The sequence below is a fragment of the Mustela nivalis genome (genome assembly GCF_964662115.1).
Source record: "Mustela nivalis genome assembly, chromosome: 1".
Taxonomy (NCBI): Eukaryota; Metazoa; Chordata; class Mammalia; order Carnivora; family Mustelidae; genus Mustela; species Mustela nivalis.
In genome coordinates this window covers 180,180,667-180,206,018 of record NC_139020.1, presented here as the reverse complement: position 1 = coordinate 180,206,018, position 25,352 = coordinate 180,180,667, and the positions used below count along the sequence as shown (strand labels likewise).

General features: G+C 43.1%; 1 protein-coding gene and 1 long non-coding RNA gene across 2 annotated transcripts; one reads left to right on the top strand and one right to left on the bottom strand.

The window, feature by feature from the left end:
• Window positions 1-1,112: 1,112 nt before the first annotated feature.
• LOC309844427 lies at window positions 1,113-2,932 on the bottom strand. The gene is made up of 2 exons (XR_014300677.1): window positions 2,824-2,932; window positions 1,113-2,527 (listed from the first exon to the last, which is right to left on the bottom strand). It is a non-coding gene; the product is annotated as an uncharacterized lncRNA (long non-coding RNA).
• Window positions 2,917-23,718, top strand: ARL6IP5 (ARF like GTPase 6 interacting protein 5). Its single transcript, XM_082691350.1, has 3 exons — window positions 2,917-3,119; window positions 19,409-19,626; window positions 22,087-23,718. Exons 1-3 carry the CDS (start codon window positions 2,944-2,946, stop codon window positions 22,257-22,259), a joined length of 567 nt encoding a protein of 188 aa, XP_082547476.1. The 5' UTR covers window positions 2,917-2,943; the 3' UTR covers window positions 22,260-23,718.
• The last annotated feature ends 1,634 nt before the right edge of the window (window positions 23,719-25,352 follow it).

The window sequence follows — 25,352 nt, the reverse complement described above, 5'->3', positions numbered from 1 at the left end:
TTGAGGAATGTTGGGTCTTCATTTGTAAAATATTTGCCTTGTAAGACTGAGAATTGAATGAAATACAGTGGTTCTCAAAATACAATGCCTGATCAACCACTTGTTAAATTGTTATAAATGCAAGTTTTCAAGCCCCATCCCCAACCTTTTGCAAAGCCCTGTATGATTCTGTGCAAAATAAAGCTTGAGAACCACTGACATGGAGTTTTGTAAAACCTAATGGGTACTCAGTAAATGTAGCTGCTGTTAATAAATTATGATGTTGTCTCCTCTTTGTCCTTTATTATCCCTCAATCAGGTTCAGTTCAATAGCACTCATTGAGCTAAAAGTCAGTGCCAGGCAGTAAGTGGGAGAAGACAGAGTTCACAGTCCACAGTCTGTAGCAGGAGACACCAGCCACTTTCTTGGGTCACATGTCTCAGTAACAACAAGCCAGAAACCTCTTTTTTTTTTTTTTTTTTAATTTTGCCCAGGCTACTCAGCCCATAGAAACCACGGAGATTAAGCCCTTGCTTTTCAAAACAGGCTCAATGGGTGGGGCGCAAGCAATGTTACTTTCTGATCAAAAGGAGACCTTCTGATTAACAACAGTAAGCTACACACACACACACACACACACACACACACACACCTTGATAAAAACCAACAAGCGCCTTAGAGATCATCTAGTTCAAACCTACCCATTTCATAGACTGGGGAACAGGGTGCCGATGGACAATGAAGAGGCGTGCAAAGGCATCTTAGCCCTTCATCTATGTGCCTTGGGACTAACACCTAGACTGCTGTGGTGGTGTTTTGCTAGATGACAAGACACCAAGGCGTTCCCACTGACTCAGACAGACGAATTAGAAATAGCCACCTGCCCTTGCCAGCAATAAAAGTAACAGACATGCAACTGATTTATTTCATTTCAAAGGGAATATATCATAAACTATTAGACCATCCACTATGGTTTGTATACAGACAGATAAATATTCAGGATGGGTCCATCTAGAAGCACAGGCATGGATATAAGAGCCACAGGAAAGCCTCTACACTGAATCTGACCCTCTAAATGAATAGTAACAAAGTACCGCTACTAACAGCATTTCAAAGAGTACCTGAAATCAAGTAAGGATTCCAGATGTGTCCATTTTTATTTAAAATGATTTTGACAAAGAAATGTGTAGTGGGTGGGGGGAGTCATATGCAGCCAGAAAGAGAAGTCTGGTTAGTATTTTGTAAGAGAGGGAGAAGGAAATCATGCTAAATACAAGTTATACCTGGCTTTTTTCGTTTCTTTATTTGTAAACCTCCTTGGAGGTTTAAACAAATTCATTCTTTTTTCTTTTCTTTCTTTCTTTCTTTTTTTTTTTTAAGCGGGCTCCATTCCCAACATGGGACTTGAACTAGAGACCCTGAGATTAAGAGTCACATGCTCTACGAACTGAGCTAGCCAGGTGCCTGTAAACAAAACAACAAAAAAAATTCACGGAACAAATGTTTACTGGATATCAATTGCCTATGATCAATGAGGAATCATATTATTACTAACAGACATCTGACAGTTTACAGTCATGCAGTCTTGAGTAATTAGAAGGTTCTTGGTCACAGCTCACTGAGATCTCCAACAGGTGTGGGGTCCTACTGGCACTGGTATGCTGGTATGCTGGTCATGACCAAAATCATCTTCTCAGCTTGCCCACAGTGTGGCTTCTTGAAATTATATGCCCCAGGAGATTCTTCCACACCCTCTAACTTCCTGTAACTGAGTACTAAGTTCTGGGACATCTCTACTCAGCACTCCTCTTAGTGCAATATATTTAAGTTAGTCTTTGCACTGCATTGCAAGATCCTTGAAGGCAGGGCAAGGTTGCACTCTTTTCACCTTTTGTTTTTTTAATCCCCCAGAGTGTTTTCACAGAGCAGTGAAAGGATTCAAAATATTTGTGGCATCATACTCAAATCTTCTACCTTTTTGTCCCCTATGAAGTCCACTCGGAGACAATCGCCACAATAAAATTACAACAAGATAGAGAAAAGTCAGTGGACGTTCATTATAAACCACAGAAAACAAATCAGGTTAACACACTAATATTAATACCATATAGATGAATCATAGTCTGTACTATTATTAATAATAATAGCAGTAATATCTAACTCTAAGCAATTACTCTACACTATTGGTCACTGCAAACCATTGCTTGCTTTCTAAGGTGAACAACATCCCAGCTCAAGGTTGATGTACCCAGAGTGCCCATTGCATCAGAATAGCACAGTAGTTCAATAATTTGTCTGGAGAAGACAGATGGAGAAAAAAGAGAGAGAGAGAGGTGAAATAACAAGCCAGGCCTTCTGTTACACGTTCTTCTTTCCCGTTTTGCCAATCTGATTTCACTCATAGTGACTCATAGTGAAGGAGCAAACATGAGAATTGCATTCAGATGTGCAGAGGTTAGTAACTACTTAGTTTTCAAAACCAGCTCATCTTCCAGGAACGCTGTAGTTGCCTTCCGTTCCATTTCACTTAGATTGGCATCTGAACAGCTGCAAAAAAAAAAAATTTCCCTGAAGCCCAGAACACATTCTTATGTTGAACACCCAAAAGGGGGTATTTTAAAGGAGGTGGTGTGTATTCGCACTGTCAGAGAGGGCATTGCCATCTCGTTTCACACTGGGGATTTCCTCTGGTTTCTTTGTGTCAGTTTCATCTCCGTTTTGCACTCTGCTCCTTGCTCTGTCGCGAGGCCCCACTTTTCGTAGCCAACCTCTTAGAGCCAATCAAGAAGTAAAGAAGAGAAAAACGCCCGCCCGCTCCCAATTTCCTTCGCTCTGCTGCTCACCAACCGCAGAGCCGGCTGAGCCTCAGCCGCTGTCATCTTTAACCCAGCTCAGTTGATCGGTTGGCGCCGCCGCCGCCGCCAGATTCCAGAAGGGAAGAACAAGAAGCTGAAAGAGTAGACATGGACGTGAATTTCGCCCCGCTCCGCGCCTGGGACGATTTCTTCCCTGGCTCTGACCGCTTCGCCCGGCCGGACTTCAGGGACATTTCCAAATGGAACAACCGCGTGGTGAGCAACCTGCTCTATTATCAGACCAACTACCTGGTGGTGGCTGCCATGATGATTTCCGTTGTGGGGTAAGTAGGGTCCCCCTCCGGGGCACTGATCGAAGGCGGCACCGTGGGGCTCCGGGGGTACAGGATCCCGGGGTGTGGAAACGCTCTCCACGCCCAGCCTCCGCCCTGGCAAGTGCAAGCGGTCAAGCCAGTGGAAACTTGTCAGGGCGAGGCCGCAGCAATCTTGATGTCCCCTTTTCCTTCCCGTGCCCCGGGCGGAGACGTAAAGGGATTGCTAGGGGTGAGGAAATTTTGCCAGCTTCGAACCAAAAAAAAAAAAAAAAAAAAAAAAAAAAAAAAATCCTTTTTTTACCCCTTCTGTACCCTGATTAGGCCCTTGTTGTAGATATTTGCAGTGCCCCAGTCTTTTTAAAAATAAGAACCAGGGAAGCGGTGTAACCCTATCTTGGGGCTGGTGGGAACGGGCGCCGCCCTGGGAGACTGGGGCGACTGGGTGTGGATCCGAACTCTGCATTCTAGGGCTTTTCGTGTAAAAAGGGCACCCAGGAGGCGACACGCTTTGTCGGTTTCTCCGCCTAGTGCCCGTCTCACTGGGTGAGGAAGATGAGCTTGGAGCAAGAGGGTGGGTGTTTCCTGGTGGCGCAGCTCCGGGCGTGGGGTGAAGGCTGCCCTGACTCTAGGAACGGGGTTCTCTTGTGTTTTCATCCAGGACTTGTCAGGCGTGGCTACTTTCTCTCCTTCCCTTCTAGCCCGTGGTCTCATCGTATTAAAGACCTTCTCAATAGCAGATCTTAAAAATAAGTGTTGTCAAATACAGTTCCACCCGCTTCCCGCACACACACCTGTTCTTCTAGAAACTACCTTTTCTTGTAGTTTACCCTTTAAGAAATGCTTTTCTGACTTTTGCAGGATGGCGGTATTCTAGGTCTTGCTGATTCTATGCATTTTTTAAAAGACTTTATTTATTTGACAGAGATCACAAGTAGGCAGAGAGGCAGGCAGAGAGAGAGGAGGAAGCAGGCTCCCCGACGAGCAGAGAGCCCGATGTGGGGCTCGATGTGGGGCTCCATCCCAGGACCCTGGGATCATGACCCCACCCGAAGGCAAAGGCTTAACGCACTGAGCCACCCAGGTGCCCCATTCTATGCATCTTTAAAGAAAAAGCCAACCTCAGATTTTATAAAGGAACTTGCTTGCCAATACTGAGGGAGAGTTGGCCTGGGAGAAAGAGGAGGAATCTGCAACTTGGAGGGTGTGGGAAAGGCCAAATAGGGTGTTTCTTAGGTTGGTTTGCTGATCTTTGGCTTATTTATTATTGAGTCACTTCTTGGTGACAAGCTCAAAACAACACCAAGATCGATCAGACATGACTTCTAGCCCAAGGGCACGTTGCAGTCGTTGAGAAGCTATAGGACCAGGAACAGCACGGTGGAGAGAGTTCACAACTTCCAGACCTGGTTCCGAGTAGTTGTCCCCATGCAGAAGAGAACCCTCGTTTGTGGGATTCAGTGGACAGTTGCACAGATCCTCATTCTGTGTTGCCTAAGGAATCACAATCTCTAAGAATGACTTGGTGTGTGAAAGGCATAGGCTCTGAGCCGACTCTGAATTAGAGTGGCTGCCAAGTTAAAATTAATTGGGATAGAACAGGGCTAAGGCCGGGGGCGGCTACTTCCTGAACCTTTCCCCTATCCTTGTGCTTGAAGCTCATTTCCGAGAACATGAAAAGATTTTGTTGAAACAAAATAAATAGTATATAGGATTGCATCTGTTGATTACATCTGTTGGTTTGCTTTCTTTTTCTTTTCTCCCTCTTAGTAAACAAACAAGCCAGACATACTATCTGGTGATCTAGATATGAGGCCTTTTTTTTTTTTTTTCTTTGCGGTAACCCTCGAAACTTAGATATTAGACAAGGTTTGACACATACTAGTCAAATGTTCAGAGAAAAGTATTGCTTTCCTTTCTTTCTTTCCTTCTTTCTTTTTTTTTTTAAGATTTTATTTTATTTGACAAAGAGGGACACAGTGTGAGAGGGAATACAAGCAGGGGGAGTGGGAAAGGGAGAAGGAGCAGGCTTCCCACTGAGCCCATAGCCCGATGCAGGGCTCCATCTTAGGACCCCATGCCCATGACCTGAGCCAAAGGCAGACGCTTAATGACTGAGCCACCCAGGGGCCCCAAAACTATTGCTTTTCAAAGAGGTGTACTGCCCAGACTAGTCACAGGCTTGGGCAGGCTTGCTGCTTTGATGGAATCCGTTTTTCACTGTGAAGGTCAGGGTCCAGCCCCCTGACTAAATATAGCTCCTTCATTATAGTGCCATAGCCTACTCACTCCAGGCAGTTTTAAAGAGTTGGCCTTTCCCATTCTCCTTTCAAATAAGAAATGTTGGCTGGCAGTGAACTTTTTGAAGGTAAAAGTAAAAAATAGCATCTTTACTTTTATTATTATTTTAAAAAACTTAGAAAAGATACAGGCTAGCAGTAAATTGATTTGAAAACTACGTGTGTGTAAAAAAATAGGATTTCCTTCATACCCCAGTAAAAATTTGGGGTATGACCTTTAACTGTTTTCTCTGCACCCACAAACACACAGTAATTTTTCTACAAACGACTTTTTTCTTTACAATCTAATAGTAATAAAAGCAAACATTTATTGCATACTGAGTGCTCTGTATGCCAAGTATTTGGTAAATAATTTACCTTCATTATCTCATACAACCCAGTGAGATGAGTTATTATTATTATTGTTATTACTATTATTATTATCCTTGAGGCTCAGAGAGTATAAATTGACTTGCTCAGTCTTGTGCTCTGAATTAATGTGCCATCTGTTTTTTTTTGTTGTTGTTTTTTTAAGATTTTATTTATTTATTTAAGAGAGAGAAAGAGAACATGATCGGGGGGTAGAGGGAGCAGAGGGAGAGGGAGAAATAAGCTCCCTGCTCAGTGGGGCTCCATGCTGGGAGCCCAGGATCACGACCTGAGCTGAAGGTAGATGCTTAACCGACTGAGCCACCCAGGTGCCCCTAATGTGCCATAATGTGTCATCTTCTTATGAGTCATGAAGTTTAGTCTCTTAAAGCTGGAAGAAACCAAATATCTTCGGGGTTAGGGAGCTTAGTTGACTCTGGAACATTTTTCATTCTAAAGAGAACTCTCCTCTCGGTGATGTCAGCAGATGGGTGGCTCAGAGCAGTGTTGGAGGCTGTTTATCTGGATCTTCTCTAGCATCTGATAGTTTCCCATACTTTGGTAGAGTGTGTGTGAAAACGTGGCCTGGGTATTTACTGGGGAAGGAACAATGTTCAAAGTGTGTTCTTCAAAGCTTCTGTCCCTGAGTAGTGAACAAGGGGCCTCCAGGGCCTTGTTGGAGGTCTCTAGCCTCAACTGTGAATTCTCCTGTGTTGCAAACTGGCTTGGGTCAGGATGCAGAAAGCCTGCTCTTCCAGCTCGCAGGAAGGAAGAAGTAAGACCAAGTGGATATCATCTACCTCCAAAAGCACTAGAAAGGGCTGCCTTTCCCAAGATGGAGGTTAAGAGGGATTAGGATAGAGGTAAATCTGTATCTGAGAGCCTGATCAGGCAAGGCTTTGTAATCCATGGTTAGAAGTTCCATCTTCATCCAAAAAGCCTTATTTACCAGGCATGTGACTTCCACTCAGTAGATCTACTCTGCCTCTTAGATTAATTCTGAGTGAGTCTCTTAGTTAACAGCCCTTATTAAAGATAGTTGTCATATGTTCTGGCTCTTCAAAGAGTATAAAGTAGTGGTTAAGAGTTCAGGCACCGGAGCCACATTAAGTAAATTTTAAATCCCAACTGCCGGTCATCAACTGTGTAACCTTGGACTTCAACTGCGCCTGTGCCTCAGCCTCCTCATCTATAAATGAGTCTAATTATAGTACCTGCCTCATAGGGCTTCTATGAGGATTACCCGAGTCACTACAGGCAAAGTTCTTACAATAGTGTCCAGATAATAAGTAACACATTTACTTATTATTATTATTATTATTATTATTTATTATTGTTAGTATGAGAAACATAGACAGCATCTTTTTTTTTTTAAGATTTTATTTATTTATTTGACAAGAGCTATCACAAGTAGCCAGAGGCAGGCAGAGAGAGGAGGAGGAGGAAGCAGGTTCTCTGCCGAGCAGAGAGCCCAATACGGTTCCAGGACCCCAAGACCATGACTCGAGCCGAAGGCAGAGGCTTAACCTACTGAGCCACCCAGGCGCCCAATAGACAGCATCTTTATCCCAACAGCTCCATCTTCCCAAGTTCCAGCCAACTTATCTACTCCTACTTCTCCTTCAAGATTCAGCTTTAGTACCATCTCTTTGGAAACATTTTCCCTTTGTCCCTCACTTCCTTGTGTTAGTTGGGCCACACACCTGTGCCTGTATCTCCTGGTAGTTAACCTCACAGGCTTTTAAGTTGTCTGTTTCCTTGTCTCCACCCTGGACTATAAATTCCTTGAGGCCAGAGACTGTGGGTTTTGTTCGTGATTGCTTTTTCTTTTTCTTGCCGTGGTTAGAGGCCAGAGACTGTGGGTTTTGTTCGTGATTGCTTTTTCTTTTTCTTGCCGTGGTTATCAACTGTCGTGGTTATACAGTTACTTGTATTCGCTGTATCCCTGAGGCCTCCTCTATAGCAGATACTCAGTAGGTGAATACAAAGTAAATAGATGAACAGAAGGCTGCAATGTAATCACAGGGGCAACTTTTAACTGACCTAATGGAACAAATTATGTTGAAGCACATAGCAGCACTCTAGTACATAGCAACAGCATGCTCCTCAAGTGATTCTAACTGGGTCATTGCTGACAGCACTTGCTACATATTGGCTAAGATTACTGTAGTGTAAAAATACAATTTAGAAAAGGTTATAATGCAGACTCTTCACTAATTCATATTGCCCTTATAGAATTTTGGTGAAATACTCCCCTGCCAGCTTTCTCAATATCAGCACTGTGGACAGTTGGGATCATACAATTCTTCATTGTAGAGGACTGTCCTGTGTATTGTAGGTATATGTAGCAACACCCCTGCTCTCGACCCTCTGAATGCCAGTGGCACTCAGGTCCTCAAAAAACTGCCTGCAGATGTTGCTAAATATCCCTTGGAGGTCAAAATCGCCCCTGGTTGAGAACCACAGTTCTGTTGCCAAGAAAATCACGATAATTTAGTGATCACTAAATGCAAGTCAGTTTATAACAAGTTACAAAAACAGAGTTCCTGGCAGTTACTTAGCAAAACAATTTGATTTTAGCTCCTGGCTTCTAAGTGTTCATACATAAGTATGGAGCAGATTTTAAGCTTACATGGCTTTGATCATTATCCTCGATTTATTAAATTTGTTATGCTATCATTCTTTTTTTATTCTGCCTGGAAGACTCTGCTGATTCCACAGACTCCCTTTTTTGACAACATTCTGGCTGTTGCTTTTCTATGTTTTTGCTTAAAAGTTCATGTGCTCTGGAGTCCCACTACCATAAACTTGGAATTACATGACTTAATTAATATGAAGTGCATTAAGGCCCAGCAAGTGATAATATTTAAACAGTAGCTGCTGTTATTATATTATGTCCTAGGTTCCAAGTATATCTGGAATTCTCACAGCTTGTGTGTTCTCTTAGAAATATTAGACGATGGATATGCTTTAGTGGTTTTGTCATAATTGTAACTTGTTTCTTAAAAACACTTGTATTACTTCCCTTGAAGACTTCAGTTTCTTTTTGAGATTCAGGCATCACTTCAGAAAAGACTGGGTGACTTAAAAGGAATAGCATTAATAAGAAGCAGGGAAGTGTGTGTTTTGCTGAAAGGGGCTTCGCATTTTTTAAGTCAAGAAAGGAAAAATGCCTAAGATTGAAGAAGATATGATGTACCTTCTCCATCCTTAACACAATACATCTTGCCACTAGATATTCTTTTTTTTTTTTTTTTTCTTTGAAGGAATCTCTACTCCCAGCGTGGGGCTCAAACTCACAACCCCGAGATAAAGAGTCACACGCTCCAGTGACTGAGCCAGCCAGGGGCCCCTTGATACTCTTTTTATATCATACAAAGCAATAGAAGTCTCTGCCTCTATTTCAAAGTGAAAATCAAAGACAACACCTACCTACACCTCCAGTTTAAGTGCTCAGTATATAATGCATTCTGGTTGTGGACTGGAATTTCTGTGCTTAACAGAATGCTGAAAGATTTGAGCTCCGGAAATCTAAAATATGGGCCATAGAACAGCAACGTCTTTCACCGTGGGAGCTTGTTGGAAATGCAGAATTTCAGGCACCCTCCCAGACCTCCTGAATCATAGTCAGCTTTCTGACAAGACTCTCAGATGATTCATAGGCACATTAAAATTTAAGAAACACTGGTCTGGCCTGGTTCAAAAGAACCACTGAGAAATTTTAAATAAATGTACCCATATGCCCAGGTGTTAACTTCAGAAATACTAAATAGATACTTCGTGGGTGAGTGCAGGATCTTAACTCCCCAAGTGATTCTGATACACACCCCCAGGTTGAAGTTAAGAAGTACTGCTCCCGTCACACTCCCAGTTTCACAGTTGGGAAGGCTGGAGTTCATGTGGCTAATTAGGACCAAAAGCTGCTAATAAATAGTAGCCTCTTTTATTGTTATGAAGTAAAATACTTATCCTGTTAAGTCCCGTTGCAAATATTCTGAAGCTTCTAATTAACCAAATTCAGCTCCTTCACCGACTCTCACAGTTTGTATTATTTGCCTTTCTTATTCTCAAATTCCTCCCTGCCATCAGGAGTCTTCCTGGCGTGGCTTCAGAAAGCATCAACCACACACAGAATTTTCAAACATATAAATGCCTCCAGTGCATCTCCAGCTAAAAGGCTCATCTATTTTTATACATGTATGATCAGGCCTCCCCTTTAGGACAGCGTAGTGTAGCTCCTGAATGAGCTCATTTTTTTTTTTTCTTTTCTTGAGCCCATATATTCTTAAAGTACTTTCTTACTATGTGGCCTGGGGAGGTGTTACCAGAGGGTGGAAACTCCAGGGGTCACTTTATGCTTCTAGTTGTTTGAAATGGCAAGACATTTCTGGAAGGCTGGTACTTCTGTTTGAAAACGAACATTACTTTAATCTTTTCAGAATGAGTGTGGTCCCGTAATGTGTTTGAGGCCTATGGCTGCCAGTTGTCTGGTATTGAAAAATAGTCAAATTGTTGGTACTTTTTAATGCTGCAAAAATGAAAAACCCAAGTTTCTAGTTGGTAAAGGAAGAACGGGATCAAAGAGCTCTGGGGGCCACCTGGGTGGCTCAGTGGGTTAAGCCTCTGCCTTCAGCTCAGGTCATGATCTCAGGATCCTGGGATCGAGTCCCACATTGGGTTCACTGCTCCGCAGGGAGCCCGCTTCCTCCTTTCTCTTTCTCTGCTTGCCTCTCTGCCCACTTATGATCTCTCTTTGTCAAATAAATAAAATCTTAAAAAAAAAAACAGAGAGAGCTCTGGGATGTTCTGGATTGGAATGTATTAAAACATTTGCAGATGGAATTAATGGCAGTTTTTTTATGCCAAAACCTAGCAAAAAGTTCTTGAGATTAATCAACTCCCACACCAATGCTACAATATTACTCTTTTTTTTTTTTTTTTTTTTTTTGCTTGGTCCACTACACAAAGACTATGAAGCATTTACCAACTTGTCAGGCACCGTGCTAGGAGACACAGTGGAGAATACGACTCCATGATACCTGCTTTCATCGTGTTTAGAGTCTAGAGGGGCAGCAAGGCGAAACTACAGACATAATTCATTTTTATACAAAGAGAGCAAGTGTACAGAAATATACCCGCACATCAAAACATTCTTTTCAACCTGACTTACCTCCTTTCCCCTGTTCATTATGATCCCAAATTTCAAAACTCAGGTGTTGAAAATGGGAGAGGCCTTGAGTGTGGACAGGGGAAAGGATAATTACATGTTTCCTTCCCGTCCTCCCCTGCAGCTCAGTTGGATAAGTATTTCCTGAGCACGTGCTGTAGGTCAGAGAGCTCTGGGGGCCACCTGCGCAGGCACAGAGGGCACAAGCAGGAGTACTGCTCCCCCTACCTTCCCAGTCCTCCCAGAATGAATCCCCCTCCTCCCCTCCAGTCCTTCTACTCCACTTGAGACAGGGCCCCTGCAGTGCTGGCCTGTGCCTTTCCTTGATGGGTTCCGTGCTGCTTCCGAGTACAGAACTGTAAGAGGTCTGTCAACCCTCAATAAAATTTATAATTTCAAAATTCTTCACCTAATAAGGATTGCCTTTCATTAAATCCTTGGACACCGTTTATGAAGCCTTGTTCTTGACCCCCCCCCCCCAACACTTAAAAAAAAAAGAAAAAAACTTCCTGCTACGATCAGCCTGGGGATGGTAGTTTCTGTCTCCTTTACCCATATTAGGATTTATAATGATTTCTGGATAAGTTCCTGGTCCCTTTCTTAGAAGGCAAAAGCTCTCAATCTACTTAGTAGGGGCCGAGAGCTCTGCTTTAGAAATCCAATTCTGAAAGATGAACTTGACCTTAATACCAAATTGCACAGCACTATTAGACATTTCTTATTCTTTTCCTTTTGGACAAATGAATTCTATCCCTTATCACTCAGCTTCAGAGTACATACCCATAACATTCTCCTCTGTCTGTTGCAATGGGCTTGCTTGCCTCTTATTTCCAAGAACACTTTCATGCCTGTGATCTCAGACAAAAGCTGCAGGCTGCTTCTCCCTTCTGTAAGGATTTACCATTAAACAGGTGGGATTTCCCAGCCTACCCTTCCATGGAGCAATCACTAATGGAGACACCACTGAGAAGGCAGAAAGTCCAACTGAAGTAGAAAATTGAAGCTTTGGTTCCTCCCTCTCTAATCTGCTTCTGTACACATGCACGTGGTTTCTCCCTGTCTCAGAGAAACAGAAGGGAATGGAGAAACTGGGTGTTGGTGGGGGGAAAATGGGCTGGATGATCCCTGTAAAAAAGAAGATTAAGTGCCACCAGGCTCATTTACATTTGCCCATGCCCTGATTCTCTGTGCTGTGGGGAAACAGTTGAATTTACTCTGCTGAAAGGATTCAGAAAGAACAGTTTGCAAACAAAGATCTTTCCACCTCAGTTCCAAAACATTATCTGTTGCGAGAGTGCCCATGGGTTCCTAATTGCTGAAAGCAGTGATGAGTATACATGAAGGTCCATTATACTGTTCTCTCAGCATTGTATAGGGTAGAAATTTGCCCTAATGTAAAGTTTCAAAAGGAACAGTTGCAAGCTAATCAGATCCTTGTACACTGTTATTTGAAGTGACATCGCCGAGGGAAGTCTGAGATATATGGCTTCTAAACCAGACCCAATTGACTGTTGACTAAGAAAAAAATAAGCAATTAGCTTATTATATGTGCTGCCGAAGCGAGCACAGCAATTAGCTTAATAAACAAACAAACAAAAAATGGAGGTACAGAAGGTGTGTCTTCTGTGAATACTTTAAACTTGTCAGCTGCTGCCAACGGAGTGGACCATTTGAGTGTTTAGATCCATGGTGCCAAGTGCACAGGATATCACTGATAGTACCAACAAGGGTGCAGTAAATTCTGTGGGTCTTCCTAATTCAGCTCAGATCTCAATGTTAGGTTACGATGTCCTTTCTGCGACCAAAGAGGAAGGCTCCCATTCCGCCTTAGACTGCTCCAAAGTCTGCTTTACCCGGTCATTATTAAGCCAAGGTGACCCTGATCATACTGACTCCCAAGCTGATTTGTACATTTATGTCTATACTTTACAGTCAGAAATAGTATTTGCCTGGGCAAAAGCCATACTGGGAAACCAGAATAACCATGGAAGGCCACTGGGGTTATCTGGGGAATCAAAGAGCAAGAGGGGCGTGTACAGACATGTCTGCAGGACTCTGAGTCTCCCGTGGCTCCCCCAAGCTCCCTTCTGATCCCCAGCACGTGCTAGTGGCAAGACTTACAAAGTTCCTCCTGCCGGGAAGCCAAAGGGCCCTTTTGGACCATGTCACAATCATTCTGCCTCCCATCTGGACAGGCACACATGATATTTCCTACTTTTCTTTTTCCTCTGTCCTTTCATCATAGCTCTGTGAAGGTACGAAAGACAGGGACTATTTCTCCGGTAATATTTAGTGTGCACTGAGAATAATAGTGATTTGTCCAAGAGAAACTTCCTGTCCCTTCATTCCTAGTCGTGGAAAGTTGCTAGGTGCCAGAGAGAAAATGTTACAGTCCCAGCCCTCAAAGAGCTTAATCCAGTGGGAGACAGACATGCATCCAGTCCTCATTCAAGTAAAGGTAACACCATGGCTGTGATGAGGCTAGGAAGGAGAGGCATATGGTGCTCTGATGTGGCCAGAGAGACAGAAGAAGGGCTGATCAGGGTGCATTTTGAAGGAAGTAGGAGTGAGTCATGCAGAGAATGGCTTGTGTGCAGGCTTGTGGGGGCCAGAGACAGGGCGAGGTCTAGAGTGAGATCAAAACCCCCAGGGGACAGAGTGTGAGAATAGGAGGCTGTGTATGAAAAGACCACAGGCAGGGCTGCTGCTAGCCCTCGGGCTCCCTCAGACTGATTATTGAAAGCACCCCTTCTGCCTAGCAGATGCATCCCAAGCCAGATTGGTTAGTGAGTCAAATGTGGCCTGGATTGTAGCCCCCTGCCCCGTTCCCGCTCCAGCCAGTCCTCCTTGTGCCAGTACGAATCCCATAGCAGTATTTAGTGGCCTAGAGGCACACACAGGCAGGCGCCAGACCCTGTGGGGCCTTGGAGCATGTGTAACGAACTGTATTTTTATTCTAAGAGCAAGGAGAAGCAAGAAAATGGATGGGTGGGTTCATCTGTGCAATGACCCTTCTGGCTATTGAAGGACCACAGAAAAACATCACCAATTTAGAGAAATCCACTGTGAGTAAGTTGTTCCCTGCCTGTCTTGGTGAGTCAGGCTTCCTCAGGAACCCAACTACAAAAATACCTTTTGGGGTTAGGAAATTGGAACTCAGGGCAAAGCGGCTTCCACTGCTCAGGAAGTATTTCACTGCCTTTTTGGCTCTCGTGGGCCTTGCATTGTGCCCGGAGTTACCAGTGGTACACTCGACTTGATCTGAGGATGTCCGTTTTGGTAAACTTTTATCGCCAATCCTACAGTGGATGGGTTTGGACATATTTACTAACTTGTGCATTCCCTAGCTTGCTTAAGTGTAGAATGAGATGTGTTTTTCCAGATCTGTCCTAGCTCTAAAATTATGTGGTCAGCCAGGTTTTGTGTTGTTTTTTTTTTTTTTTTTCCTCTCCTCCTTCAGGAGCTGAAATTTTAGCTCTGGCTAGCTGAATCATGTCGGCACATTCAGGACATGTGTCCACACCTGCTGGTAGCCACCTCGCCTCAGAGAGAAACCAGAACATCAAGGGATTTCCCAGAATGATCCTTCGTTGCTGACCCCAAGTGGAAGAATACTGAGAATGGGTGGGTGTGGGGGAGGGGCGATTGGAGTCTGGAAGCTGCCTAACAATACACAAGGGGCTGTCATGAATTGCTGTCATGGTTACATCAGCTGGCATCCTTTTCTCTCCCCTACACCCCTTCAAATGTGTTTCATCACTTCTCCAGGCCTCAGTTTATTCATCTGTGCAAGGGGACTGAAGCTCTTTATCTTTGAACACTCTACAGTTGTTAAACTAGATCCTATTTCCATCAAGGACAGAAAACTGCATTTTCTCTCTCTCCCACTCTGTCCCTTCTCCCTTCTCTGTCCTTTTCCCTTCTCTCTATCTTCCCGCCTCCATTCCTCCCGCCCTTTCTCACTGGGGGACTACCAGTAGATGAAACTCCACCCATCAGAGCCCAGTGGCAATTGTCCCCACGAAAGCTGGGGTAACATATTCATGGGAGTTTTTGTCTAAAGCTTCCTGGGCTTTATTGTGACTGGCATGACTAAGAGCCCAGCTGTTGACTAAGAAATTTCACTCATCTCAGATGAGAGCCGGCTCCCAAGCTCCTGCACCCACTGGAAAATGAAATTAAACCCTGGAGGGTGGTGTATGTGTTTTATTTTCCTCCAAATGCAAGTAGGTGCCAAGGCCTTGGAGTGGTACAAATTTTACTCTTTGTTAGAATGGAATGGCACTTCAGAAGAATAAGGAAGAAAACCATTTCTGCTCCGAGTAACTTTGTTCATTTTTTCCAGCTTGGAAACTTGGTTACTTTCTAATTATAGATTGTGGCTGGGTGTGTTGTAAGCTAAAACCAGTTCTATAGGGCTCTGTGCTCTGCTCTTTTCTCTTGAACATGAGCAACAGGAACAGGTGAAAAGCAAATTTGGAATTGCTTGAGTCAGGCCTGGATTTTTTGTTGTTCTTTGTCCTGGGCTTTATTTAGACATTCAACATAGAAGCCTACTTTGCTTGTCCAGAGAAAAACGGGCAAAACTTGGCATACTTTTTATGATGCGCTTCACCTCATGAATTATTTTGATAGGTGTTCTAGAAGGAACTGAGTAGGATACCTTTGCTGTTTTGCTACCAACCAACCGTCTTTTATTTGCAGTTAATGCAAGGCAGTTTCTTTAAACTTGAACCCTCCACTGGAGTGTTTTGTATTCATGTTGATGCTTGCTTTCCTTTACAGCTCAAAAATATTGGGGTGAAACTAGTAAACAAAGGGAATGAACTACTCACGATGCTGCCCACTATAACGGCTCCAGTCTCTCAGGATAACTTCTTTCGGCGTCTTTCGAGGGCTAGGAATGAGATGTATTAATCGGCGACAGTTTCTGGGCCTCTCTGCTCCGTTTCCTTTACCACCTGCTAGAAAAGATTTTATTTTTGTCCTGTCCAGTTCTTCCCTTCTCCAAGCCTGCAGTGATCTTTCCCAGATCTGGGCAGAAGGTACAGCATAACCCAGATACAATTTTTTTTTTTTTTTTAAGATTTTATTTATTTATTTGACAGAGAGAGATCACAAGTAGGCAGAGAGGCAGGCAGAGGGAGAGAGAGAGGAGGAAGCAGGCTCCCTGCTGAGCAGAGAGCCCGATGCGGGACTCGATCCCAGGACCCTGAGATCATGACCTGAGCCGAAGGCAGCGGCTTAACCCACTGAGCCACCCAGGCGCCCCCAGATACAATTTTTTAAAACAGAAAACGTACAGAGTGACTCTGTGGGCCCAGATGATAAAGAACTGGTGAAGGACAGACAGAACGGGTCCATTGCTGGACGCTGGGAAAGCCTGGGGGAGTGGGGTGGTACCCCTTGCCACAAGAGGATCTGGAGAAGCGCCAGGAAACCAGGCTTAGAGTGGGAGAAGGAACAGCTTTGCTGTGGTGTATGAATTGCAATTGCATGAATGTTGTTGGAGAGACAGTGGAAGTAAAGATGGGTGGTTGTAGCTGGCCTGTGCCCAGCCTGGGTCATAGACTGGGGAGAAGCTGCTTTTATATTTTTATATTTTCCTTTCATATATGTTCATTTTATTTCTGATAACAGAATAAGGTACTAATTATAAAAATTTCTCCTTCTCAGGTACATGACATATATAAATCCACCTAACGGAGAGAATGTAGTATGATTACTTTTACCCACTCAATAGACTAGTAATATCTTTCCATATTATTGAGTATTTAAAAATAGCCGCATAGACCACCTCTAGTAAATTGGTGGCTCTATATGTTACTGCTGTAAGTTTTTCATCATAAATACCACTCCTGTGAAGATTGTTACATCTCTGTCTTTACATTTTATTTGTTTCCTTTGATTGTATTCTGAGGAGGAGATTTATTGCCTGGAAGGGGATGAATATTTGAATGAAATAAGCAACTTACTATTATAGGGTTTAACTCTAAATTATGTCCTACTGCACTAGTCTTACCACTGTTTAATTCCATGCATTTTAATAGAAATTTTTAACTTCATCAAAGCAGTTTCACATTATTTTATTCCTGATTTCGCCCATTAAGGAATGCAGTACTTCCTCTCTCACTTGAAACTATTTCACATAGCTTTTGTGTTTCCGAAGACAGAATCAGAGCTAAAACATAAAGGGATTTTTAAAAAAGAATCTTAATTATCCCGAATATGAACCCTGCCATGAGTGCGAATCCTTCATCTGTTCTGTTTCAGAGAAAGTAAGCTCTTGGCATCACCTCCCAGTCCTGTTTTCCCCCTGTCTCTCATTTCCAAATCAGTCATGTTGATATTCAGTGCATGATGAAAACACGCTGACCCTCATTGTCCTTGCCGAGTAAAATGCTCGTTAAGCCCGTTGTGAGGGTACAAAGTTAGTAACTCATTGTCCTTACTGACCACAAATGTCATATGAAGGACTCTGTATATGCTGTGGGTTGTGTGTCAGTGAGGGCCACAACACCCAGTCCCTTCTCACTTCGGAACTACTGTGTCTAGTTTTCTTCTTTCTTATCAACAACAGTGTAACCTTTGGGTATGTAACAATGAAGGTGGGGGCTCTGTGCCTGGAAATCTCAGCAGATAACCCATCTCCTAATGACACTCTTGCCCCTTTTAAAGAATTATAATGGAGTCTCTGTGTTGGGAGTCATAGACCTGCCTCCAAGGGCCAGGCAGGTTATGTAAGAGAACAGTGCAGGGCAGCTGTTAGACAAGCAGTGATGAATGGCGGCTCAGTGAGGGCCATGCAATAGATGGTCGTAGGGACACGGGGGCTAATTGGAGAGCACTTGTTCCATAGGAAAGAGAAGGCACTCTAGCCAGTCATTGACAGGTGGAAAAGTGGGCCTCCTCTTGTTAGATTTTCTTGTTTACAGGAAAAGCTAGAAATCCCAAGTTGTATGGATTTTTTTCAATACAATGGGATTCAAGTAAAAATTCTTTTTAAACACTGTACCATCCAAACACAAACGTGACAACATACTGCGTATGGCCGATGGAGGCCATCATGGGACCTCTACATACATCTGTTGTGGCAGCTTCTGTGAGGATTTAGATAAACCCAAAGAGCTCAGAAAATATGGGAGTGCTGTCCGGGGTGTGTACTAGAGCCCAGGATATAATGAAATGAAACATCCCCTCCAAAAGAGGCAGTCTCTCTTAAATTATAAAAGTCTCTTAGCTCTTTGCTGCATTTACCGTGAGAACGAAGACCGTGCTCAGCAGTCGGACTGTTGTGTTCCAGCAAATGTCATCGTCACTCTGCAGGGACACACGGTGATCGTGAGAGGCCCGCCAGGATCCTGTGGGGGGGTGTCAGTCACATCAGTGTAGACATCAGTCTCCTGGAAGGAGAAAGAAGAGGCTCAGAGTTGACAAACCTGGGGGAAGACAAAGGGTCAGGCTCCTGTTTGCACCATCTGTAGTCACATACAGAACGTGATCAGGGGCGTCACACTGGGCTTCCGTTATGGGTGGAGGTAGGGCTGTGCTTGCTTCCCCAGCAATGTCATTCCCTGGGAGAATGGTTCTCTTGTCGAAATCCAAAATTTCTTGGGTGAAAAAGACATCTGCAGGGTTTGGATGAGGCCAGGCCTGGCTTGTTCAGTTTCTCAAGCCCAGGAGAATGAGTTAATTCTTGAAGGAAACAACATTGAACATGGATCAGATTTGGCGGCTCTGGTTCAGCAAACCACAACAGTTGAAATCAAAGATATCAACAAAAAGTTTGGATGGTACCCGTGTTTCTGAAAAAGGACCCGTTCAGCAAGGCGATGGACAAGTAAGACTGAAGTTGTCCAGCTAGAAACAGCAAGACCCCAGATGGTTCCTCAGACTTATTTGTAGTATTTTGTTTGTTTATTTGTTTGTTTTGTAGTATCTTTTAAAATGCAATAAAAACTGGGGTGCCTGGGTGGCTCAGTGGGTTAAGTCTCTGTCTTTGGCTCAGGACATGATCTCAGGGTCCTGGCATCGAGTCCCCCATCGGGCTCTCTGCTCAGCAGGGAGCCTGCTTCCCCTTCTCTCTCCACCTGCCTCTCTGCCTACTTGTGATCTCTGTCTGTCAAATAAATAAATAAAATGTTTAAAAAAAATAAGAAAATAAAATGTAATAAAAACCATGTATGGGCTTTTGGGGGAAAATGTTTTTGAAAATTATAGGCCTCGAATAAGATGACCAGTTTGTTGGGAGTCAGACTTCCAAATGTCTTGGCGCCACCATTTTTCTCACCTCCATGCCTCTGTTTCTTCTTCTGAGAAATGAATTAATACTATCTGCCTCATCACATTATGAGGATTAAATAAGACCATGTAGATAAAATGCTAAGTACTCAGCATGGACTTGACTCCTCCTCACCTTCCTCATCTTTATTCACATCCTGCGGCTACCAGTGCTGACCTCGCCTCCCTTTTTCTTCGTATTCCAGGTTCCTGAGCCCCTTCAACATGATCCTTGGAGGCATTGTGGTGGTGCTTGTGTTCACGGGGTTCGTGTGGGCAGCCCACAACAAAGATATCCTCCGCCGGATGAAGAAGCAGTATCCCACGACATTCGTCATGGTGGTCATGCTGGCTAGCTACTTCCTCATATCCATGTTCGGGGGAGTCATGGTCTTTGTGTTTGGCATCACTTTTCCTTTATTGCGTAAGTGAACCTCTGTCTTCTTTTCTTATGCCATAAAAAAAAAAAGAAAAAAGAAAAGATAAGTAGGAGCAATTGTTCATTGGGAATTACCTGACCTGTTCTTTATGTGTGTAGGCATGTCTGCAAAATTATCTGAATTTTTTGCCATAGCAGATCAAGGCCTGATGTTTCACTAATTCCACAGAGATATAATGAGGGCCTGGTATGTGCCAGACAGTCTTCTGGGGATATGACAATGCACAAAAGAAATACAAATCCCAAGTCCCATGGCAAGAAATTTGCACAGCCTGCATCAGCTTCTAGTCTGATCTCAATCTCCTTAAAAATTCCTAAAGGACGTTCATCCTGTCCTAACACAGAATGAATGGATTTCACTTAGAAATAAACTCTTTACTGTCTGCTTACTCAGTAGATCATGTTTAGTGTCAAAGTGCCCTAAGTCTTTAAGAATAAGTGGCCCAGAATACAGTTACTGAGTACTCTGATTTTGGTGGCAAGGACCAGATATTTCCCAAATTTTACATGGGTCATTTACTGAGATTCCAAACTCTTGAAACCTGAAATAGAGAACAGATATAATTGCAGTCTCATCAGCAGAAATCTAATTAAATTCTATTATATTAAGTCACAAGAAGATCCCTTTAATAGCATTTCACATGGGCATTTGTTTCATTAAATAAAATCAGTTGCTTGTTTGAGGTTATGTTAGATTAAGCCCAGATATTTCTGGGAGAATTCACACCTTAATGTACAAAATATTTGTTTTTTTTAAGTATTTATTTAAGTAAAGTCTATACCCAATGTGGGGTTCAAACTCTTGACCTCGAGATCAATAGTTGCATGCTCTTGCAACTAAGCCAGCCAGGTGACCCTTATTGGACAAAATATTTGAATCAGCAAATTCAAACTTTTGAAATATTCCTGAAGTTCTCCTTATGTGCCAAGCTTAGTATTTCAAAGGTTCTGGTTTGTTTTTAACACAACTTGTTAACTTCAGTACCTTTCCACATCAGGGCCCCAGACAGGCCAGTGTTATGAAATAGAACATTGGTAGAGAGTCAAGTGTCCAGATTTCTATTCCTAGACCTGCTGGAAACCAGCCATATGATTTGGACCAGGTACCCTATCTGGGCTGCAGTTTGCTCATTTATAAAATAAGGAAATTAGAGAGGATTCATGACTCCTACACCTTGATGATTGTCAGAATCATATAGGAACTTAAAAAATATGGATTTTTATAGCCATATCCTAGCCATATCCCTTAAGATGTTGATTCTGTGATTTGACAGTGGTGCTCCCCAAACCTGTATTTTTAGAAAGTTCCTCAAATGTTTCCAAAGCTCTAGGTTGGGAGACTCCAGATGTAAGGCATACCAATGTTTCTCAAAATGAGAGTCTTAAGATCAACATATGAGAATCATCCAGAGTGAACAGTGGCTTTTTACATCATGGAGCTTTACCTCAGTCTTTCTGAATTTTGGGTGGTGGAGACCTGGAATTTGCTTCTTTTTAACAGGCTCCCTAGGTGATTTATATGTGCATGGGGGTTAGAAAATTGCTGATAGAGATCCCCTGCTGGGCCTGTTTAAAATACAGATTCCCAGGGATGTCCCTTCATGGTTCTGGTTCAGGAGGTCCAGGAGAGGGGCCACGGAATGTTTCTTAGTAAACAGATGTGAGTAATTGTAAGTGATGAAGCAAATGTACAGAACCTTGAGGTACCTGAGATCTATAAAACCATGAGTTGGTTTTTTTTTTAAAGATTTATTCATTTTATAGACAGAGATCACAAGTAGGCAGAGAAGCAGGCAGAGAGAGAGGAGGAAGCAGGCTCCCCGCTAAGCAGAGAGCCCGATGTGGGGCTCAATCCCAGGACCCTGAGATCATGACCTGAGCCGAAGGCAGAGGCTTTAGCCCACTGAGCCACCCAGGCACCCCTAAAACCATGAGTTTTTATCTAGACGTCTGTACCCAGCACTGTGGGAGACTACCCCTCGGGAGGCACATCTGCCTCTCGGGAGGCACAACCTGGTGGACTTCACCCGCACACTTCCTGCAGGAAGATTATTAGTGAACCGAGCATGAGCTCATTTTTGGAAAACTTTGTTTAAGTCGGTTTTTACGTGAGTTGGAATCCTGTTGATTCACTGTGAATTTCAAGGCATTTAAGTAGTAGCAGAAGGGTAACAACTCAGTGTGAGAGAGTGTGGCTGTCAGATTAGAGTCCTTCCTGCTGAATACGTTTTCCTTTACACATAAAGAAAACTTACTATATGACTTGACGATGAAGAGCCTTAGACCAAGTTCTAGGATCCCTTTGAGGACTTGGATCAGTTAGAGAACTGGACGGGTCTACAGCTAACTGAGGCGGTTTCCCTAAAGTGTGAAGACAGGGAGCGGAAGGTCGCGGTGGATGGAGAACCATTGCTTCCGTGCTAACCGGGTTTCATTTCCCCGCAGTGATGTTTATCCACGCGTCGTTGAGACTTCGGAACCTCAAGAACAAACTGGAGAATAAGATGGAGGGAATAGGCTTGAAGAGGACACCGATGGGCATTGTCCTAGATGCCCTAGAACAGCAGGAGGAAAGTGTTTCCAAAATCGCTGACTATATCAGCAGAGTGAAGGAATAAATACCCATGCCCCCTTGATAGGGCTGTGGCAGACATCAAGTTGCAGTTTGCCCTTATCCAGACCTATTCCCCACTTGTGTTCTTGAACTCGGAGGCGCCTGTACCATCCACCTACCTACGGCAGCATGCATGTGTAGGCCCAACTGTTAACATCTCCGATGCTCCAGAGAGAAGCCCTCAGAAACTGCGAGAAAACTACCCTCCTATTATGCCTGAAGTCTCAAGTGTGTCTATGCAAACTGCTAGGAAAGGGATCACACTTGCTTCTGTAGAGAAATAAAAGAAAAAGCATTCTGTGTTGTACAGCAACAGTACTGTTAACTTGTAGGGAAAAAACTAATTGTATCAAGGCAATACGAGTAAATGAAAAAAAAAAAAAACTGTTAAAGTAGATGTCAACGTGTTAGACTTTTACTCCTCTGCTCCTCCCATGTCCTCCTCCAAAAATATTCCCTGGGACTAGAATACGTGCAGTCTAAACTAGTTTGGCTTTTCTTCTTCTTCTTTTAAAATCAGAGATGATCTGTATCACTTTGCCTCCTGTTTGACGTGCAGTGGAAACTGGATAAACCAGTTTTTATTTTGTTTACAAATATAAAGATAGCTGTTTAGGAGACTACTTTGTCAAGTTTTTGTAAATTTTTGAAATGCTAGTAATGCCTTTTCACTAGCAGGTATCTGTTGCAACCTCAAGATCACCTTCTTTGAGGTTATATCTATAAAACCTATATTATTCTTGAGAGTCTTGTTAAAAAAAGCAACAACAAAAAAATAAAACTTGAGTTCTGTTCATGTGGCACATCTTTTGTTGTTTTGATAAAAAGGTGTCCACGATAATGTTTCCTATATTTTTTTCACTGTTTAGTTTTTAACTGGAACATTCAGAAAGAAGGAAATTGATGTACGTTGTATTGATTTCTTAGGGGCACAAAGAGAACAATAATGGTTGGTCTTTTGAAATCTGAAAGGCATCTGTTGATGACCAAGCAAAAAGACTTATGAAAGTGGGAGTCACTAGTGGCTTTCTGCACTTCATAAAAATTGTAGATAGCAATGGTTATCACCGTATGTTTTCATAGCTAGACATTAGAATCAAGATAGCATGAGTTTATATATCCTGTTACTTTCTTCCTTTTATTTCTCATGTATTTAGAAATAGATGATACGAAATGTTTTGCTTGCCAGTTGAGTGATTTCATAGATGAAGACACAACATTTGGGTTTTCCTAACACTGATTTATGAAGACAACTGGGGCAGTACTTACTGAAGAGACTCTCTGTATGTCTTCAAATAAGAAGCCACAGCATATGCTGCTCCTGATTAGTCTTGCATTTTAACTTCTCAGCCAACCCGCAGCCTTCCTCTCTAGCACAGTGAGAGCGCCGTGACTTCATAGATATGGTGTACAGTTTGTACCCTTACCCAAAGATGGAGAATAAAGTTTATCCAAGATTTTTATTTGTGAGGCTTTGTTTCACGCACATCTGTTGCTAAATACTTGGGATACTTGGTGACAGCCCTCTACATCATGAGGACGTGCCCTGCGACAGAAACCACTCAGCTTGGGTTTCACACACCATAGTCTCCCCTCCATGCCCCCTATCCGTGCTTCTGCTTTCCATGGTTTCAGCGGCCGACGGTCAGCCTCAGTCCAGAAGCAGACGATCCTCCTCCCGACACACCAGGAGGTCAATGATAACAAATATGACAACACAATGCCTATGTAATTCCCCTCACTTCATCTCCACAGGAGGCATTTTCTCATCTCACATCATCACAGAACAAGGGTGAGTATGTACAGTCAGATGATTTTGAGAGACTGCATTCACATAACCTTTATCACAGCATATTATTATTGTTGTTCTAGTTTATTATCAGTTTTTGTTGTTAATCTCTGTGCCTCATTTATAAATTAAACTTTGTTGTAGGCATGTACAGGGAAAAAACCATATATAGGGGATTCATTACTATCTGTGGTTTCAGGCATCCACTGGGGTTCATAGGCCATATCCCCACTGGATGGGGGTTGGGGGGGGGGGCTATGGCACTATTTAATTCTTTAGTAATTTCCAGTCAGAATAAAATTGAATTCCAATGGGATCCTTTTTTAGACCTGACATATTATTTTTTTTAAAGACTTATTTATTTATTTGATAGAGATCACAAGTAGGCAGAAAGGTAGGCAGAGAGAGAGGAGGAAGCAGGCTCCCCGCTGAGCAGAGAGCCAGATGTGGGGCTCGATCCAAGGACCCTGGGATCATGACCTGAGCCGAAGGCAGAGGCTTTAACCCACTGAGCCACCCAGGCGCCCCTAGACCTGACATATTTGAACCCTTTCTAGTGTCTACATGAATTCTGTAGACTGAGTGCTAAAGTGACAACTTAAATAAAATATATACTCATAATAATTACTAAGGGTTGGTGGTCAATTCTGAAAGGAAAATAATATAAAAATGTAGCATGTAAGAGCTGTAAATCATTGCATTTTAAAAACAAGGGGCACCTGGCGGGCTCGGTCAGAGTGGAATCAAGAGTGCGACTCTTGGGCGCCTGGGTGGCTCAGTGGGTTAAGCTGCTGCCTTGGCTCAGGTCATGATCTCAGGGTCCTGGGATCGAGTCCCGCATCGGGCTCTCTGCTCAGCAGGAAGCCTGCTTCCTCCTCTCTCTCTCTGCCTGCCTCTCTGCCTACTTGTAATCTCTCTGTCAAATAAATAAATAAAATCTTTAAAAAAAAAAAAAAGAGTGCGACTCTTGATCACAGGGTTGTGAGTTCAAGCCCTGTGTTGGGTTTAGAGATTACTTAAAATCTTAAAAAAAAAAAAAATTTAAAAACAAGTTAAATATATGCAATGGAATATTATGCAGCCATCAGAAAGGATGAATACCCAACTTTTGTATCAACATGGACAGGACTGGAAGAGATTATGCTGAGTGAAATAAGTCAAGCAGAGAGAGTCAATTATCATATGGTTTCACTTACTTGTGGAGCATAAGGAATAACATGGAGGACATTAGGAGAAGGAGAGGAGAAGTGAGTTGGGGGAAATCAGAGGGGGAGATAAACCATGGGAGACTGCTGTGAACTCTGAGAA

Coding starts and splice junctions, on each gene's coding strand:
- ARL6IP5 (XM_082691350.1), top strand. CDS start 2,944: ATGGACGTGAATTTCGCCCCGCTCCGCGCCTGGGACGATTTCTTCCCT. Junction 3,120..19,408: donor ATGATGATTTCCGTTGTGGG/GTAAGTAGGGTC, acceptor TTCGTATTCCAG/GTTCCTGAGCCCCTTCAACA. Junction 19,627..22,086: donor CATCACTTTTCCTTTATTGC/GTAAGTGAACCT, acceptor ATTTCCCCGCAG/TGATGTTTATCCACGCGTCG.